This window comes from Drosophila guanche, unplaced genomic scaffold, assembly GCF_900245975.1.
Source record: "Drosophila guanche unplaced genomic scaffold, DGUA_6, whole genome shotgun sequence".
NCBI classification, from domain to species: Eukaryota; Metazoa; Arthropoda; class Insecta; order Diptera; family Drosophilidae; genus Drosophila; species Drosophila guanche.
This window is the reverse complement of record NW_022995747.1, coordinates 5,040,806-5,061,149: the sequence shown is the minus strand read 5'-3', so window position 1 is coordinate 5,061,149 and position 20,344 is coordinate 5,040,806. Positions and strand designations below refer to the sequence as shown.

At 44.9% G+C, this 20,344-nt stretch overlaps 2 protein-coding genes across 3 annotated transcripts; one reads left to right on the top strand and one right to left on the bottom strand.

Annotated features, from left to right (window-relative positions):
* Positions 1–261: 261 nt before the first annotated feature.
* On the bottom strand, positions 262–18,272 carry LOC117583530 (serine/threonine-protein kinase Warts). 2 transcript variants are annotated; one of them, XM_034271879.1, is made up of 9 exons: positions 17,948–18,272; positions 11,674–13,038; positions 3,876–5,378; positions 2,950–3,802; positions 2,763–2,883; positions 2,582–2,697; positions 2,446–2,524; positions 2,184–2,379; positions 262–2,115 (listed from the first exon to the last, which is right to left on the bottom strand). In XM_034271879.1, exons 2-9 carry the CDS (start codon positions 11,794–11,796, stop codon positions 1,714–1,716), a joined length of 3,393 nt encoding a protein of 1,130 aa, XP_034127770.1. In that variant the 5' UTR covers positions 11,797–13,038; positions 17,948–18,272; the 3' UTR covers positions 262–1,713. The 2 variants fall into 2 exon arrangements, with proteins under 2 accessions (XP_034127770.1, XP_034127771.1); XM_034271880.1 differs by having other exon boundaries at positions 2,950–3,796.
* A 268-nt stretch (positions 18,273–18,540) lies between these two features.
* LOC117583535 (protein dj-1beta) lies at positions 18,541–19,325 on the top strand. The gene is made up of 3 exons (XM_034271889.1): positions 18,541–18,699; positions 18,765–19,084; positions 19,151–19,325. The coding sequence occupies exons 1-3, from the start codon at positions 18,568–18,570 to the stop codon at positions 19,305–19,307; spliced, it is 609 nt and encodes a 202-aa protein (XP_034127780.1). The 5' UTR covers positions 18,541–18,567; the 3' UTR covers positions 19,308–19,325.
* Positions 19,326–20,344: the final 1,019 nt, after the last annotated feature.

The following is a 20,344-nucleotide window of genomic DNA, read 5'->3' as shown; positions in this document are numbered from 1 at the left end:
AGAAAATTAAAATGCTAGAAGCCATTGCTCATATAGTCAGTAACATCTGATTACTGACACAGACAAGTGCTAATCTAGAATATACATCAAAACTTTACTCTTAGATTGTACAAACCCCTATCTTGCATTTGCTGAAAGTCCATTCATAGAGACACATGATAGTCCCCAAGGAAAGCCTTCACGTAGCCTCAGATTTCTGAAACATCTCCCATATAGCCTCTAGAAAAAACATTTTTATATCAATTTGTTGTTTTCCATTTATTAATTTGTTTTAGTAAACTAATTGGCCAAGGCACACACAGAGTTGGTTTGTATTTTCCCCTTCAATTAGCCCGATTTCTCATCTCACATTTAATATTTATATACTACACATATTCATACATAATTAGATAGATAAAATACAAACTAGATAGAAGATATTCATATAAAAAAACACACGCACATACAAACTGAGGCTAATTTGAATGGGGAAAACGAAACACGTTTACACATTTCAGGCGCTTTGATCCAGCGCCTAAGATAAACGACAAACAAAAAAAACTGATGTACTCTCGCGCCTTATGTGTTAGGAATTAAACTAGATTATGGTTAGGCGGTTGGTTCTTCTATAAACTAAAAAACATCTTAGACGGTACACAACTTTAGCATAAATAAAAATGTATTGCATATAGACTATATATATAAGGTTTAACTATGTATAAGGATTAAAATGTAGGTTTGCTTTACAATATTACAATAACTCCTCCTCCTCCTCCTCCATTCTTTCTCGTTGCTCGTTTTTGTGTTGAATTCTCCTTCTGCTTCCTCTACTTTCATTATTTCATTTAAACAATTTCATTTGGCATTCAACAAGTTGGTCTAACATTGCTTTAGATATAGTAAATATATAATATATATAGAAATAGATATAGATATACGTAGGTATCTCTTAGTTTGTTCTTGTTTTTGTAGGGTTTCTTGTAGATGCTGGACACAAGTTTGAAGACATTTCAATAATGAGCAGTGACAGAGATGGGCGTGGGTTCGTAGATAGAATAGCGCAGAGTGGTTCTGTTAGATTAGATTAGGCTTATAAGACCCGCTTATATTGCTATCGCTCAACTTATATGGTCGCCAATCGATGATGTTCCGTGTCGATTCTAAATCTGAATCTGTGCTTGGGTGGGTGATGGCCTGGACTAACCAGCCTGCTGAATTAGTTGCCATCCATCGATTGGTCGCCTGGTCCCCTGGTTTTGGGTTGTAAAGTGGATTTGGGCTTAGGTAAATTCGCTTCGCTCAGTGTATATGTATATAGAGGGTAGAGTTCTCGTTTTAAGGCATTCTTGTTTCTTTTCTTAGCTTTGAGCACCAGAAATTGGTTCCAATTCTTTCAGGTTCTTTGCACGCTTAATAGACTGCTGAACCTAGATATATACAGATATCTATGGTTTAGAAATTATTTTCCAAAGTTATGACTCGTTCTCGCTTTCCCTCTCGTTTCTTTTTTTAGTTTTTCTCTTTAAATTTATTCAGTTCATGCACTCAAGCATATGATATATTTGTATTTATATGTGTAGTTCCCTCTATTCTCTCCTTCTACTTTCTCCTATAAATTATATAATCTATATAGTTTCATTCTCCTGTGGGCTGTTCGTCACACAGCGGGCTCGCCTTTGTGACTATTTGACTAACAATTGATTGGGGGTTGGTGGTGGTTCCGGGGTTTGGGATTCAGACGTAGACCGGCCCCTGGTCGTCCGTCATATCCGGCTGCTGTTTGTCATCGAAGAATCTCCTAAAGGTAAATTCGAAAAATCCATGGAATTGCCTGTCGTTCAGCTCGATGTCGTCGCCGCTGCTCATGTTCGAATCGTTGGAACGCAGCTTGTCCGGATCGACCGGATCGAAGTTGGACGTGTCCGTGGGATGCTTGATCTCGGGTATGAAGGGCGCCTTCTGCTTCCGCATGTCCGCAAAATCGATGCCCTTGAAGAAATCATGGCTTTTCACCTCATCCACGCTCTTGCCCAGCCGCTTGTCCGCCGATGCACACAGCCGTCGAATTAGATCGGTGGCCTCTCGCGACAGCTCTGCCTGCGGCGGTATGTGCAACGTTTTCTCCCAGTTTATAACCTGAAAATGAGTGAACAAAATCGTTAGATAAACTAATCTTCCAGTGACATTTCAATTGTTTGTTTCACCTTCTGTTGCGTTTCCAGTGGAGTATTGGCCAGGAATGGCGGCTGACCCACCAGCATCTCGTAGAGAATAACTCCGACGCTCCAATAGTCGCACAGCTGCGTGTAGCCGCTCCGCTCCAGCACCTCGGGCGCTATGTAGTTTGGTGTTCCCACCAGCGAGTGGGCCAAAACTCTTTGGTGATCGCGCATTCGCCGCCTAAGGGATCACAGAAATACGAAGATTTAGGACTAATCAAGAGGGTATTCATGGGCATAGAATTACCGCTCCAGCACAGTGGGTTTGGGTCCATTTTCCGAGAAATCCTCCCACGGTTCCATCGAGTCCTGCCGCGAGTGATTGCCTAGAAGGGATAAAGATGATTATAATGGTTATCTTTCTGTTCGATGCATTGCCTTACCATTCTCCTGATAGTACTTTGAGTTATGCGTCCATCGGAAACCCGTGCATAGACCAAAATCGGTGAGTTTTATGTGTCCGACACTGTCGATGAGTATGTTGTCAGGTTTGATGTCTCTGCAAGAAGGTGAACAGGGGAATACATAAGTAATATTCAGAGATTAGAGCTTGTAATAGTTTACCTGTGAATGAAGCCCATTTTGTGTACACTGTCCACGGCGCAGGTGACTTCCGCAATGTAAAAGCGGGCCAGTTCCTCCTCGAAGATGCCCAACTTGATCAGCAGCGACATAAGATCGCCACCTAAACAGGACACACGACAGATTAGCAATAGGTAAACATGCATCAGAGGTTATATGGCTGGCTTACCGGGTATGTAATCCATCACAAAGTATAAATTATCCTTATCCTGAAAACTATAGTAGAGCTTCACGACCCAGTTGTTGTCGGCCTCGGCCAAGATATCACGTTCGGCTTTCACATGCGCCACTTGGTTGCGCTTGAGGACATCGGCCTTGCGTAGCGTCTTCATGGCGTACAGATGATTGGAAGTGTCGATCTTTCGGACGAGCGTCACCTCCCCAAAGGCACCCACGCCGATGGGCTTGATCTTCACGAACATGCTCTTGTCCATCTTGGCCCGCTTGAGGCGGATGTAGTTGCTCTCCTTCTGGTTAAGCATCTTCCGCATCTCGATCTGCGTCTCGTCCGGTAGCCCCACCTTCAGCATTTCCTTCTCCAGCTGGTTCTTGCGGTAGGTGCGCTGGCGATACGACTTAATCACGTTCTCGATGTGCTGCTCCATGAAGAACTTGAAAGCCTGCGGCGAATACTGCCGCATGCGACCCTCCTTCCGCTCCTCCTCCTTCTCCTTGGAGATCTTCCGTTCGGGTATCGGCGACGCATGCTTGATCTTCTTGCAGGCAGCAGCCGCGGCCTTCGCTCCCGATGAGGATGCTGTCGATGCGGATCCATTGCTGCCACCCGAACTGTTCGCTCCCGCTCCGCTGTACTTGGCGGGTGGTATTGGTGGCGTGGTGGCAAGGTTGCTGTTCGTTATCTGAATGTTGTTGTTATTGCTGGCGGGTTTACTGTCGTTGTTGTTGTTGTTGCTACTCTGGTAGGGTGGTGGGGGTGGTAGCTGTCTGCCAGCATTGCCATTGCTCGCCTTCTGCTGTTGCTGCTGCTGCTGTTGCTGTTGTGCCTGCGCTTGAGCCTGAGCCTGAGGGAAAATAAAGTTTAGTATGAGATCTCAATAATTGATGAAACACCTCGATAAATATCGATATCCTTACCTGTGCCTGAGCTTGTGCCTGCGCCTGGAGAGCTCTCAGCGTCTGGAGCTGTTGCTGCTGCTGCTGCTGTTGTTGCTGCTGCTGTTGCACCTGGACCTGCTGCGGATGCACAATGGCAGCCTTGGCCTGCATGCTCTTGGCATAGGAGGGCGGCTCCATGCAGGCGGGCTTGACAATCACCGATCCGTTGAGAGCGGATCCCATCAATGGCGGCGTTGTGGGCGTGGGTGGCTTCACGGCAGACGATCCAACCACCACAGACCCCGTGCTCGGAATCACCAGGAGCGGCGAGTGCTGATGGGCGGCTGCTGCCGCTGCCTGCTGCTGCTGCACAACCGCCGGCGACTTTTGAGGATAGGATGGCGGGGCCGCCATGACGTGGACCGGACTGTTGCTGGCGGAGGCACTGACGGGCGACTGGGGCGCCACTGCCGTCTGGAGCACCGGCTTCTGCACCTGCGTGCTCTTCACGCTCTGCATGATGATGGGCTGCTGGGTGCGCGCTTGGTACGCCCTCGGCTGGGGCTTGGCCAGGCCCACGGATCCCGCGGATACTGGCGGCGGTGGCAGGATGCCGCTGCTGTTGCTCACGGTGATGGGACTGGGCGATCCCGCCGATGTGGCCGAGTAGATGCCGCTGCTGGGGGACTTGCGGTAGTCCGATTGCTGCGACTGCGTCGGCGACTGGCGGGACTGCATCGAGGCCGTGTAGCTGGGCGGCGGCGGGGGCTGACTGCTGGTCACCACCACCGTATTGATGAGGTACGGCGGCGGTGGCTCCACCGCAGCACCATTGCCTCCGCCTGGGTACATGTTGAGCGCCTTCATCTGCTGCGAGAGCTGCTGCTGCGTCTTTAACCCGTTCTGCGGTATGACCGGCGAGGTGCCACGTGTCCCAGGCGCTCCTGGCGGTGGTGCTATCGCCGGTGGGCGGTTCAGAGCCGGCGACCTTCGCTTCACGTACGCCTGATTCGTAGGCGGTGGCGGCGGGGGCGTGGCCGAGCTGGAGGCCGTCGGATTCCGTGGTGGCGGCGCCGGAGGAGCCGCATCGCTGAAGCTGCTGGGCGACGGGGAATACGGACCAGTAGTGCTGGCCCGGCTGCCACCCCCACCGCCGCCTCCTCCTCCGCCGAGCCCCTGGTGCGAGTGGGAGTGCGGGCTGTCCGAGCGGGAACTGCCAGCGCCCGAGTCCAGGGCCGGACTACAGCGCAGATAGTGGCTCGGGGTGTCCCGCTCTATGCTCGCCTTGCGGATCAGTTTCGTGGGGATCAGGGGGTTCATCATCTTTGGCACGTGTCCATTCGTCTGCAGGGCCACGCCCACACCCACGCCGACGCCTACAACGGACTGGCCGCCTACGATGGCGGGTGGCGGGGGGATGACCACATCCGGCGACGGGGACGCCGATGAAGGTGGCTCCATAGGCGGCTTGACATGATGATAGTCCGGAGTAAGTGCATCATTGCGTCCATTGGTGGCTGTGTATCGCAGAGCTGTGTAATTCTGTAAAGAAGAAAGAGATTGACAGAATTAGTTAAAATCCAGTCTTTAAATTACTAAATATACACCAGAAATGCATCCATTTATCCCCCAACCATGTCCGATTACACCCACCCCCGTCATCTTCAGTGGGCTACGCCTCTGCCTGATCAACATTCCTGCACCTTCCCGACATGTATGCGTATGCATGTGCATTGGCATCGGTGTGTGTGTGTGTGTGTGTGAATATCAAAAACTAAACAAAAGCGAGACGCATACAAAACAAAACCAAATCAAAGGCAAAAGCAAAAGGAATAAGCAAAGAAGCAGCGCCTAAAACAAAAGGCCGAAGAAACACCAGCGCGAAGCGACCAAAAAAGCAATGAAATCAAATTCTTGCCATCGTCGAGAAATTCCTAAAAGTCAGGCGGCGCACACAGTGGGAGAGAGCGAGAGCGAACGAAGAACGAAACGAAAGGAGGCAGGCAAAAGATCAGAGCAAAGAAGAAGAGCAATCGCCGGTTGCGGCTGCCAGATGCGCCAAGTGGAAGCCCAAACGAACGTCAGAGCGAGATGCAAGGCAAGGGCAACCTTCGGCATTGATTGTGTATGCGTGCGAGCGTGTGTGTGTCGCCTTGTTCTTGTTTCCTTCACATGCGTTGCTGTTGTTGTCGCTGCCACTGTCGCTCTGCTGCTACCAGTTTTACGCGTTCTTTTGATGCCTCTTCTTGTTCTTCTTCAATCTGATTTTGCCCTTTTGTGACTGATCCTCGATTTTATGACTTTACCTCGCTTCCCCCTACTCGCTTCCCCTTTACCAATTTCAGTGACTGCTGCCTGACGAATGTGGATGGCATGAGGGTGGGGAGTCTGCTTTTGGATACCCTAAGTAGGGAATTATATCGACTATTTCGAGAGCATGTCTTTTTCTTTTCTAATCATCATCTCTAATTCTAGAAAAATTATAATAATTTAACGCCTTTGCACCCTCCACTTCACATGAATTTTTGTCTCTTGAGTTAAATTTGCTTAAAATTAAAACCAACGACGCGAAACCCAATAAAGAATAAGAAGACCCCCAGCAGACTTTCTGTCTGTTTCTCACTCTCACCCCCCTCCCTCTCTGTTCTGCTCTCCTTAGCGTCTTACAAGCAAGCCAATTTACTGCAAATTAGCAAAAGCCAATGGACACACTAAATCAACAAATGCAGGCAGGCAGCAACAAAAGTACTTTGAGGAGAGACGAAAAGTGTCGCCCACGCGAAATTTGCATTCCGCTAAATTCTCAAATAAAATAAATTGGATTTTGCCTTTCGAGGGGGCTCGGGACTTGTCCAACACTTTTGTTAATCCACTTAAGCGCCTTCTTTGCGGTACTGGCGATTGCTTACAATTGGCCAAGCGATTAACGGGTGGGCAAGGTCAAAGAAATTTACAGATTACACAAAACGGAACACCTTCCAGTACTCCCTCCCCCCCACAGAAGACGCAGATGATGCAGCCTTGACCGAATTGTTTCTTTGAACCTGACAGAAGGTATTATATATCCATTATTTGTTGCAGATCGAATAACTATGTATAGAGAAATGGATAGTGAGTGTTCCGAGACAGAGTGAAGAATTACGTTTGGTATTTCTCAAAAACATTCGAACAAACGCCAACAAAATACTTCAAAATTCGAAATTCTTGCCAAGGGGCAAATATTTGTGTAAAATGTACCCACATTGGGCACTTGATAAAAGGAACTAGCAAAATATCGAACAAAATTCATTTGGACATATGTAGACCCAAGTAATCCAACTATTGAGTATCTACTGTAAAAATATCTTCAATATGGGGTGAATACTGGCAATATCTGGCACTGATCGGACCAGATCTTACCATAACCAAACCAAAAGGCACTAGAGGCATGGGGGCATATCCATCAGTCCAAACATTCTGTCTGTTTGTTTGTGTTTGTATTCCATGTGAGTGTATGCGTTTGTCTGTTTGTCTTTTGTTATTATTAGAGGCAGAACACACACCACACAGATAATAGAATACATTATTTTTTCGGCGATTGCTTCGCCTGATATATGTTTGTCGGTTGAGAGTATAGTATTCGTATATTTAGGTGAAAATTCCTTAGAAAATAGCCAAAGCACACAGCCCAGCCAAAGAAATAATGAAAGGAGAAGCAAGAAAGCAGAAGAAAGCAAACCTAACGACAGGTTCAACAAATTTTTCGCACGAATATCGCGCAAATTAGTCGAAAATTGCACCCCAAGGAATTCCATTTTGGCTCGAAAATGTGAAATGTGTCCGTCGTGTCCGTGTCCCACCCATAAAAGATTCAAAGACAGCAGACACAGTGGCGTTGAGAAGTGAGCGAACTTGTGGATGTGTGGCATTTGGCTCTTTGAGCACCCGCCTTTCGATTACTGTTCCTGTTAAAAATATTGCAAAAATCCAAATTTCTATGCCTGATATTATTCTTGGGAACTGATTCCCCATCCGATCGCATAATTTACCGACTCACTGTTGGCCGCACACACTGCCTTATATAAATAGATGGATAAATTCGCACCAAATCTAAAATTGGGATTACATGTGTACGGCTGCGGGCCATAACCGGACCAAATAAGAGTCACCACCGATCATACATGTGGAGTGGGTGTCGCATGGCGATCGACAGACAGACCCTGCAGATCGGCATTTGTCAAACGCCGGTTCCCTGCCCCACACTGAACCCCTCGCATTTTCTTAACTTTGTTTACTAATTTATTTATGGATTATTTTAATTTTTATTGTAATGGCTGCGTGCCCCCGATGACTGCCACACTGCGTTGGCGTTGGCGTTTGCCTCTTGTTTATTTTGCTGCCTTTTTTTGCGTTTGATTTTTTATTTATTATCAGCATTTGTTATTTTAATTAATTTCTGCGCATACTTCTGCCGCAACTCGGTTCGGACGTGGTACACTTGGAGAAATTTTGCTGCAGGCTAATGGAGATCACTTTAGGAATCGCTTTTAAAGCTGCCACGAAATATAATTTGACCATCAGTTTCCCTAACAGAGATTTCTTCTTGGACTTCTATCAACATTAAAATTCAACCAGAAATAATGAAAATATTCCACAGAAACATTCTCAGATAAAATTCATTTTTGTTTGCCCAAAACTTTCTACAGTTTTTATCCACACAAAATATAGTGCAATATTTTTCTCCCAGTGCCTGGGTTGACCATTATTGATATTCAGATATTTATAGCCTGGCCAGAATGTCAGCGACGGCCCCAAGACATGCCTGTGGCTCCCCCTCTCTACGACACCCAATTTCCGAAATGCCGCCAAATATCGAGGAGAGGGGAAAAAAACATTTGCGTGGGCGGTGGAACATGGTCGCTGAAAAGTGTTGATCGGTGCTCGGGTGGCGGAGTTGCATAAATTCCGTATTTATTTATCGTTAAATCGTTTATCGCTTTGACATACGCCCTGCCCCCACAGCTATGACTCCTCTGCAGCAAGGGGGTATGCCTATATATGAGCAGATTATGGCTTTCTGGTATTTAGCCGCTCAGCATGGCCAATTAGCCAGTCCATTGTGCCGCCAGAGGCAGCAGGCAGCCACAAATGCAGAGGCGTGTAGGCAGCAGTCAGCAGTCAGACATCGGGCGAAAGTTGGCAAAAAACTAAAGCCAGAGAAGAGACGGTGACCATGGCCATTGCCAGGCAATTGCAGCATTAAATTGTGGCCTGTCCAAAACTGGCCAAGTCATAACAATTAGCCAACATCCACATATCCCCCAACCTCGGCAAACATATTTTTTATGGTCAAAAACCTGAGCACCGCCCAACCGCTTGGATTAAGAGAAATCTCCTTATGCTTCTGCTTCTGCTACTCCTCTGCCTCTGGCTGTTCCTCTCTGTCTGTGGAATGCTTTTTGAGGGGGGGGGAGGCTGATCCTCAGAGTCGAAGTTGGAGCCAGAGTCGAGACCGGACTCCAGCGATAATTTACAGTCGCAGCAAACAGTAGCTGGCAGCAAGTGGTGGATCGTAAAATTGTAAATTGATGACCCGTCAGATAATATTTAAGAATTTTTATGATGTCCTCTTCTCTGGCTCTCTATGCTCCCTCTCTGCAGATCCTCTGCCGTCTGCCTTTACAGCCCGTTTCAAATATTTAGGAATTCCAGCGATCGATATCTTCTAATGGAAGTGCAGTGACGATCCCGATGACGATGTTAATGGGCAAACAAATTGAATTAGTTATCAGTTATAGGCCACTTTCCATATCCAATATATGAAGTTTTTCCATAACTGAGAGTATTACTAATCAAAATGAGACATTCATTAGGTTTTTCATCGAATAAAATATGATAAAAATGAATGTCTTTAATGGAATGTGAATTCCGTGGATGTTTAATCATCAAAAGGGCATCAAAACCATTAAGGATGATAAATCGATTTATAAGTAAGGAAATCGACTTGAGAATGTAATTGAAATCAGTCTACCTTTTGGTTACACGTTTCTAATGAATCAAAATACTGAAAAGTTTCAGAAAACTATGAATAACGCTCCACAAGGCCACATTCATCGAAAGAAGCTGATTCGCTGTACGCATTTCCCATAAGCGAATGAACACATTTGATTTATGTATCGGTATTGAAGATACATCTTCAACGACCATCTTACACTCTTGATACGCACTTTATCTGTTGCAACTCAGTGCGTTGCATGGGGACACCGAAAGAGAGAGAGAGAAATGTTCAAGCCAAACAGTTAATAAATGATTATTGCAAGTTGTTTGGCTAATTGTAGAGATGGTGCTGAAATTTACAACGGATCATCAGATATCATTCCGTTCATTAGTCATCCTCTCCGAACTCCCTCTCCCTTTCGCTCTGCATTTTCATACAAATGAATAGTTCGCTTCTTCAGTTCTGATCCAATTCGATCAGTCCCTGCGTTGTTCCAATCTTTCTTGGCTCGCTTTTTTGTTGGATGATTTTCGGTGTGACGTCAATGGATGGAATCCAGGGCGATCGCGTGTACGCACACACACACGCGCTCTCTCTATCTCTTTCCCTCTCGCATGTTGGACACCACTCTGTCTGGCAGCAATCGATGCCACCAGCACCAACCCAACCATCCAGCCACCCACTCACTCACTCTCTCATAGAAGGCAGAAGGTCAATTGCATTTCGTTTGTCAGTTCATTAATTTCATTCCCATTCCTCTCTCTCTCTCTCTACTCTGCTTTGAGTTTAATTTTAGCTTATTCGTGTCTCTCCGCCTCTCTCTTTTTCTGTGGCCAACTCCTCCTCCTGCCACCCACCTCCTTCTCCTGACCTTGTTGTAGCAGGTGAAAAATCTATGGCTCGTGCCAGTTTCCAGTGAATTTTCCATCTATTTCAAATGGGTATTTCAGCCGAAAGATAGCATATGAATATATATTCTTAGTCCCCATGAATGAGGCATCATCTATAAGGAATAACCATCTCATGGCCGCCTCTCTGTCTGTCTAGGTCTGTGGTTCAAAAACTGCTTATAAAATGAAATAGACTTGATGATCGGTTAAAAGATCAATCAGAAAATGTGTTTTGTCACAGATATAAAGGATACAAATTTAAGATATTTTCGATAGATCACAGATCCAAAGCCAACAATTTTTAAATTAAATTTTAAGGAACAAATCTCTCCATAGCACACACTCAAATGTGCGTCAAATGGAGGGGATCACAGTAGTCATGTTTATTCTCCTCGTTCCATTCCGAATCGCTTCTGTACTCCAAAGAGCATCCAAATTCTGAAATTCCATTTAAATTCCACCCACATCATCTCTATTCTATTGTTGTTTGCTCTCGGATTCTGTTTGTGGCTTGCATTTTATCATCTACTTGTTATTTTTTAGTTTTTTATTAGTTGTCGTGATTTTTTCTTTTGTGTCTTTCTTAGCGCATCAGTTGTTGAGCGGAGGCTATAAAATGTTTTGATAAGCATTGTTAATGGCATAACTTCGACTCGAGTGAACAAAATCTGAGGCTGGCATAAGGCGGGGGAATCGAAAGGGGAATGAGTGGACTTTAATCCAAGATGATCCCCAAGTGGAGGGGCTGGCATTCAGCTGTTTTTACAGACACGAGCTGAGTGATTCCTGTGATGAGTCACAGCTGTGGAAATTCATTGGAATGCATTTTGTTGATAAGAAATGAAAATTGGGGGAATTTTCTTAGGGAAGCTTCAACAAAAGTTGTCTTGAAGTGTAACCAAAATTAATCTCGATGTTTCCCCAGAAACCATATATTTTTCGGTGATATTTGGAATGGAAGATAACTTACCTGATTATTTCTTTGATTATTTTGTACTTCGAATCGTGTTAGATCCTGCTTGATGCTCTCGAGGGCTTCCGCTGTGTATTTATCATTGGGGCGACCGCCCCTTTTCTCCCCCGCTGGATGCATTCTGCTGATGCTGCTGCTGCTGCTGCGTCTTCTCTCTGCGGTATTTTCCACTCATATCACAAAATACTCTGCTCTACTCAGCTCAGCTCTCACTCACACACACACACAGACACGCACACTAAGCACACTCGCGAACACTAAGGCACTCGTTTCTCTCGCTCCCACATCAGGGGAAAGATTTTTGTATGTAAATAAATATTTTTGTATGTTTTACCTTCCCTCCTTTCTGGGCATTCACTTTACTAAAATATTGTATGAGTAGATATATAAATAAATAAATTATTTAATCAACATTTGTGGCTTTTGATGTGGCTGCTTCTTTTTTCTGTTTATTCTTAGGCACTTTTCTGCATTTGCATTTCTATTGTGGGGACTGTATAATGAACTACTTAGGCGTGCTTATACGAAGGTTTATGATGTTTTATTATCTTTATTGTCGGTGTTGCCGCTGCTGATCTTGAGATTGTTGATCTCAATAAAGATAAATATCTTTGCATTGCTCCCGCTTGTCGGTTGTCGCTTTTGCTGTTTTTGTGTGTGTTTTTTTTTTTGCTTTTAATTTGCTCCCGCTTTGCTCCTCGGTGGGCTTAACGGGAGCTTTTGCTCTGGTTATGGTTGAAATTAACGTTACTTTTGTTCTCCCACTCGATTAGTCCTTCGTTTTGCGTACAAGTTCTCGTTGTTTCTTGACTCGCTGAAGCGTAGCTATCAATGATTTACTTTTCTTTTGATTTGATTCTTTATCTTTTACTTTTGTTATTCCTTTTCTTTCTTTCGCTATCGCTCTCGTTCCACGTCGTCCCTTTTATTTGCGTTTCAGATCGTATTATTTATCACTAGCGAAGCGAAAAAAACGCACAGAACACTCCACGCCCCGTCCAGATCAGATCCGTTCAAAAGGAACTTCTTCTACACATTTGCATTTCCAACAAAAACTTCTTCATTTAGCATGTAAATAATTCCTTTTTTCTTCACATTTTGTATTCGATTTATTTCGGTTTTTATCACAATTCAAATTTTATGCAAACCCAAAAAAAGATTCGCTCGCTCGCTGGCTGACGATGAATGGGAATACGAATACGAATACGATTTGAATATTTGAATACCAAAATATTAGTTGATTTTTTGTTTAATTCGATTTGATTCTTGAGCGGTCTGCGCCCGCAGTGGAATTTTAATTGATCGACGGCCGGACCCACACACACACGCGCGAACTCACACACAGAACAGGCGACGTGAAGGCTGAAAATAGACAGAGAAAAAAACAAAAACAGAGATGTGAAAATTGTGATCAAACAAAAATTGTCACACGCTATAGCCGAGGACGCGTTTAAAGAAGCCCCAAAAAAGCATAGTCATTCGCTGAACACACACGCCAGACTGTTGTCTCGCTCATACAAACGCAGAAATCGATATAGTTATCTCGCTTACGCAAGCACTCACTCTCGTTGGACTAAAAAACGTTTAATCTGAGGAATAAAGTTCATCCCCTTACTGTCTCGAAATGCCTTTCCTTCCGTTTTGCATATACCTTGGACCATAATCCCATAATTTACATGTCAGAGACGTGACTCAGAGCAAAGCAGTGGGCTCAAGAGAGCCAAGCCAGCAGTCCATGCCCCGGGCCGGAAAAGCCACACGCATTGTTCCTAATGACCCCAAAAAGAGTAGGGAAGAGAGAAAAGAGCGAGAGGAAGTGCCAACTGGAAACAGTTTCGCCGAAAGAGAGTGAGAGATCGAGCTGCATCACCTGAGAGGGGGCGGACAGTCTGACACGTGCACATAATTTATGCGTAGCGGCATTATGTCATCACCGAATTCAAAATCGAAATCGAATTTCGGGGAAGAGGTCTACAAACAACAACAAAAAATCCCCGCACCAACAGCATTTTTACGATGAACCATTAAATTCACACTATCCCAATAGTAAAGGAGGGATGGCTTAGAGAGGGGGAATGGCGTGCGCACCTGACTATGAAATAGTCATCAATATATACCATCTGAAACATACTACGTAAACACACAAAACAACATTCCGAATTTGTGCCAAGTGCAAATAAGGATAAAAATATGAAAGAAAGATTCGATTCAAGGGCTATGGATACCCTTTCCAAATTCCGATTGGGACGATTTCGGTTAGAAAGGTTAAGATCTTTAAGTCTGCCTCAGAAAAACAAGGTCCCACAATCTCTGAAAATGTGGATACCACAACCATTTGTCGGTAGACATTCCTTCACTGATCTTAACGGGCCTTAGACATCTGTCAACATTTAGCTGGCTTGATCTTTAAACAACATTTTGATTGCCCCCTCCCCAACATAAAAAAAGCAAAAACAAGAACAGAAAATATGAGTTTAATTATTCTGTTGACAAAAGTGGAATTCTTCGTTTACTTTTTCCATTTTTGCAATGGAATGTGTATCCGTACCCGTTGCCGGCCCATACAATAGATGATAACACGGCGGAGCAACCAGATAGAGATAGATACAAAATGTATGTGGATTGTAGATCTGGTTGGGTAAACACCTCTGTTCGGTTCCACGCGCCATATCCGCGAATGTCAACAGCGAACGACCCTGGGGGTGGTGTACACTGTACACAGAGGTGTCCCATCCCATACGTCCCTCTATCGCGTTCCACCTACCCAACACGGGATGTTTTAACATTCCACGAATTCCACAATATTTTTTGCGCAAATATAAATGTGGGAGTGGATCTACGAAAACATATAGTATATATCCGATAACTAATTAACAATAGCTCGCATGTTCTCTCTCTCTCCCTCTCTCTTGCCGTCTCCACCAATTCCCATTCCCATTGCCATTGTGAGGGATATTTTGATTTTGATGGGTTATTAAGCGACACGACGCTTTGGGAATTTTTAATTGTTTAATTGCGTCCCTCCTCCACATAAAAGAGAGCTGCCGCTTAAGCGGAATTCTTTATTTAACATTAATTATACGATTTGAACATTTCCAATGGCTAATCAGGAAAGTAGATGAGAGCACGCAGCTTTGAGTGATCTGTTAATGGGAGTGTAATTTAACAGAGAATTTTCCATAAAAATAGATATTTGGAAGGAATCTCCCCTTCATTATTCCCTACAGTTAATCTCTTTCTCTCTCTCGTGTTCTGTTAGCGTATTAAAGCATCTGTACAGAGAGCGCGATCCACTGAGCAATCGAACACACGCTGCAGGGGGCAAACACTCAAATACACACTCACACATACACACACCCCACGAAGAAGTGTGCGACGTCAACGTTGACGCCTGCCGCAACGCAGTGCCTACAAGCTCTCGACGGCAGAAGATAAAAATAGTATTAGTGGCTGATTATTATTGCAAAAATGCGCATTCCACGGCAACTTATTCCACAAGGGAAGTGGGAGAGAGAGGCAGAAAGGCGGCTCGGCTGCTGCTGTTGCTGTTGCTGTTGCTCCACTCTACGCGTGCAATTCTCTCTCTCTCTCTCTCTCTCTCTCTCGTACTCTCTGTGTTTTCGTTTCGTTTTCCCTTTTCTCAAGCACTCTCACACAAACACACACACCCATACAGAGAGACTGCAGTATGTTTCAAAATGTGTGGAAAAGAGGAGGAAGCATAGAGGAGTGAACGGGGGGAAGAATTGAAGCAAGCAAGAAAAACGAGCTAAATTGCATTTTCGTCGTCGTCGCTGCAGCCGTCGTCGTCGTTGTTGTTGTCGCTCGACTAAGATGGGAGGGCAGTGGCGTCGCACAGAGGGGAGTGGGAAGTAGGTGGAAGGCATTGCAGAGCTGGTCATCAATGGCCGCCCACCCATCCCCCTCCTCGAACGATCAGTGGAATGGACGGACGCGTGAACGGACACGCTCAGGTCGAACTGGAAATGTGTGCTCTCTTTCTCACACCCTAGAAGGGGAAGGGGTTACGAGCAGTTTGATCAGATCGAGAGAACTTTAAACGAATATTTTTCCAAAACATATTATTTTGGTATTTTTACAAAATCTATGGTAAATTTGCAAGCAAAGGGTATCCCTGGTACGTCACAGTCTACTCCAAGTCTTCCTTCGTTCCTTTCTTGTTTTATCGTTCATTTACTTTTGAGAGCAGCAACAACAAACAACGAACCCCGCTACAAACCCTCACCTGTTCCATGCTGCCGCCGCTGGCAGCAACAACAGCAAACTCACACACACACTCTCGCATAATCCACTACGAATTGCATGCTGGAATGTGAATGGAATCTCAACAATTTTTAGCGTCGGCTGACGATGACGCCGCAGCAACAGCAACAACATTTTGCACGTTCGGAACGGAACGTAACGTAACGGGGGAGGGGAGGTGAGTCGGCGGGGGCCTGGAAGCCTGGTCAAGCTTTTTTTGGCTCGACGACTGTGACTTTTTTGGGGCTTGGCTTTAACCAAATTGCAACATTTACATTTCAACTGTCATGTCTCCTCGCCCGTTTCGATTCGTTGCGATCCCCTTTCCGCTTCCATAAACCCCCTGCCTGGGAAATTATTGTCGCTTTGACATTGAGCGCATTTCTCACAGCAGAGACGTCAACGTCTGCGGCGCTGCCTCTAATTACAAAGTGATCCAATGCGAAGGAGAGGGGAGTGGTGCCGAGTGAAGAGGAGAGAGCATGCATGCAGTTACTTGTGCCACATTTTTGCATCTCTCATATTCACATTTACCCTGCTTTTGCCATTGCCTTTGTTGTACATTTGTCTCCATATTTCTTTTGACATTTGTTGTTGTATTCGTATGTAAATCAGAGGCGCAGCTGCCTGCCTGCCTGCCCAGGGCTGCATCAGCCCGATAGAGTCTTTGTTGCTGGTACAGTGGAGAGTGGCTAAGTGTAAGCTCCTCTATCCTTTTCGCCGACCCAAACTCACTCGTTTCCCAGCATTCCTGCTCCCCAAATTTTTGTTCTCACTCTATGTGGAAATTGTTTAGGATTCACTCAGCACTTGCAGATTACCGTTAGGCAGTCACCACTGTACCGTACCCCTCTGCTTGTTCTGCCATTCTCGCTGTTTGTCTGCGTTTTCTTAGTCCCCCCAATTACGCTTGTTCTTGTTGTTGTTACAGTAATTCTCGCTCTTGTTTTTCACGATTTATTATGGTTTTTCTTTGCTGTTTTTTGCTTCTCTTTTAAAGAATTGCAATTGTGAATCGCACAGAACGCCCACGAGACGGGTTTTTGACACCTGAATTATTGCAGTTGACGCAATTTGTTGCAGTTGACATTTGTCTGCCATGGGGCGGTGTTACGGAGAGGGACAGCCTCCTCCGTTCTCAAAAGTGCAGCAGGTTCAAGACACTCAATTGCGTGCGGGCGTGCATGCGTTCTTGGCAGAGTTTTGACCTTGCGTCAGGGAGCACATATTTTGTATGGCACCGCTTAAATGGTTTTGTTCCTTTACTATTTAGGAACTATTCTTAATAGTTTTCGACACACTCATTGAGTGTGGAAGGGGGCCATGGGGATCGAACGAGAGGGCAGAACGTTCTCTGATCATTCACCACCTCATATTTAATCCACTTTGGGCAGGAGGGGGCCTGTTCTGTTTCTATGATCTCGTCTCTATCCCACACTAGCACTCTAATAACACACACATACACGAAATAGTTGAGAGAGCGAGATAAATATGTAAATACTAGATCCAGGGGGGCAGGGGTTTCAGCCGTTGGTATTTTTATGGCAAATCAAACATTTTGCAAGTCAAAATGCACTCACTAATACACACACAAACACGATAGATCTCACCCGATCAGCAGTCTTGCACACATGCAAAAGTTAACAGTGACGTGCACTCACACGCTCTCAGGCCCACAGCTTAACAGTCCTCACGCACACACAGTCATATCCCATATACATTTCCCAGCAGTTTTTGCATTTCGTTTTTAAACACTTTTTCCACAGATTTTCTGCGTTTTTCCTTTAGCTTTTTTTTCGAGAGAAATACATTCTCACAAACGACGGCCACGATGGGGTAAGAGGGAGAGACATACAATTGGAAATACGCATACACACACGCACACGGTCACACTAACGCACACTATCGCAATCGAACTGTTGCATTTTTGTTGCTTTTGGGAAAATATACAAATTGCGCACACGTTTCCCATGCAAACGTTGCATTTTCCAACTCAACCGTGATTTACCTTCACGCTGCGAGATTTCCCAGAACTTTTCCTGCCACTTTTCTTCTATATTTTTGGCTATTTGGCTCTTTGTTCTCGCCTTTTTCTTCGATTGGGGAACACCACACACACGGAACGGAGCGCACAGAGTATTTTTTTTTTTTGGTTGTTGACAAATCGCTGAATGGCTTTCTCTTCACTGCCCCCCCGATGGGTGGCACTTGCCGACGAACACCAGTTCTATACCGTTGCGCCCAGGCATGTTTTTGTCGATTTTCCGTGCGCGTTTTTAATAAAATTAATAAAAATCAGCTACTCGGATCACTTTTTGTTGCTGCCGGAACGAAACGCGAACGAACTAGTTCACAAGGTTCCTGGTCTATCGATATATATTGCGAGAAATATGTTGTGGCAACATTAACTGAACTAGTTCTCGCTACTCACAATTGCGTGGTGTGCTCTTCTTCTTTGTTTTCGATATATTTCTGTAAATTATTGATGGTCAGGATTGCACATTTCCTTTAGAATTTGACAAACAAATTCCCTGACGGTTTGACTAGAAATTACCAATACTTTGCTGTTTTGCTCAGGGTATCTTTCGGTATATGTTTGAGGGTCAGACCCGCGGTCACACTGTTCGTATGATTCCCTCCGCTTTTTCGCGAAATTTTGCAAAACTCGTAAACATGTCCAAAAGTGCACTGATTATCTTGGCTCCTGGCGCCGAGGAAATGGAGTTTATCATTGCCGCAGATGTGCTGCGTCGTGCTGGGGTGAGTACATACAAATGACATGCAAAATGAAACTTTCTAACACCCTTCGATGTCCCTGTCGGCAGATCAAGGTCACTGTGGCTGGGCTGAAAGACTCGGAGCCGGTGAATTGCTCCCGCGATGTGGTTATTGTGCCGGACACATCTCTGGCCAAGGCGGCCGGCGACAAATTCGATGTGGTCGTGCTGCCAGGTGGATTGGGTGGATCCAATGCCATGGGGGAGTCTGCAGCCGTGGGAGATCTCCTGCGCGCCCAGGAATCTGGCGGCGGTCTGATTGCTGCCATCTGTGCCGCGCCCACGGTGCTGGCCAAGCATGGAATCGCCACCGGCAAGTCCCTCACCTCGTATCCCTCAATGAAGGACCAACTGGTAGACAAGTACTGGTGGGTGTGCGTATCCTTAATCCTGAGACATTGACTAATGGCAGATGGCTCCCCCTTTTTTTGCAGCTATGTGGATGACAAGAGTGTGGTGAAGGATGGAAATCTGATCACTAGTCGCGGTCCTGGAACCGCCTACGACTTTGCCCTGAAGATTGCCGAGGAGCTGACTGGCTTGGAGAAGGTCAAGGAGGTGGCCAAGGGCCTGCTGCTGTCCTACAACTAAAAATCTCATCTCCCATTTATGTAACCCAAGAACTGAAGCAAAGCTCTCTTCGGAATTAATACCTCCTCCGGCTGTGGACAGCTGGACGAATAAATATTTATATTAATCAATGTGGCAACTGCATCAGATTAGTCGTTTATTACTTTTTGTGTTCAAAAGTTTATAATTGGCGCGTTTTGTCTTGTAAATATGTAATTTTCAGTATCAGTGCTGGTCACACTACTTCTCGTTCAGACCAAAAATTTAAATCTGGGAGTCAAGGCGCTCAGCGTAAAACATTAAAAATGAGACAAAAATGAGCCCCGAGCACGATATATTTAATTAAAGGTGGCGTTGCTTTTTTTTCATGCATACCGGCAATTGGTCACCGGGAGAGAACACGCCACCTTGTTGGTAAATTCACCTTGCACCTTATACGAAAATGTTCCTTGGGCAGGGTTGACAGAAATACATAAAAGTATCAATTATTATATTTATATGCATGTCAGTCTTAAACAAGTCCTTTTTAATATTTCAAAACATATGGTACAACGGAATTTCAATATTAAGTGTAGCAAATAGGTTAGACAAGTGCCCTTACTATACAATTGTTTGCCAGCAACCTGTATTGCTACTTTTGTTGGTTGACCTTTTCAATTTTAATCTTATTTTGCAATCAATCCAATAAAGGTAAGTCATGAAAACCAGCCAGTCTTGTGAAAAATTGAATGATAATTAGAGTAAAATGTAAGTTTTAAAACTGAGAGTCCTAACTTGCTGGAAATATCAAATAGAACATCAAAGTCGAGGAATAGTGCTTGTATATGGAAGTGTGAACGTATATTATTTTTGGTATATTTCTGTGAAAATCGCAGTGTAATTTACCTGGCGCCACTGGATTTTTTGTGACGATTTACCTGTTGTCGACACCAAAGTTTTTGGTACAAATTTCGCACCATGAAAGCTCCCTTGGTTTGTTACAGGAATCTGAAAGCTCTTTTCCTTTGCGAAGGGAGTTTGAACAACCCATGAGAACAACTAAATATAAAATAAAATAT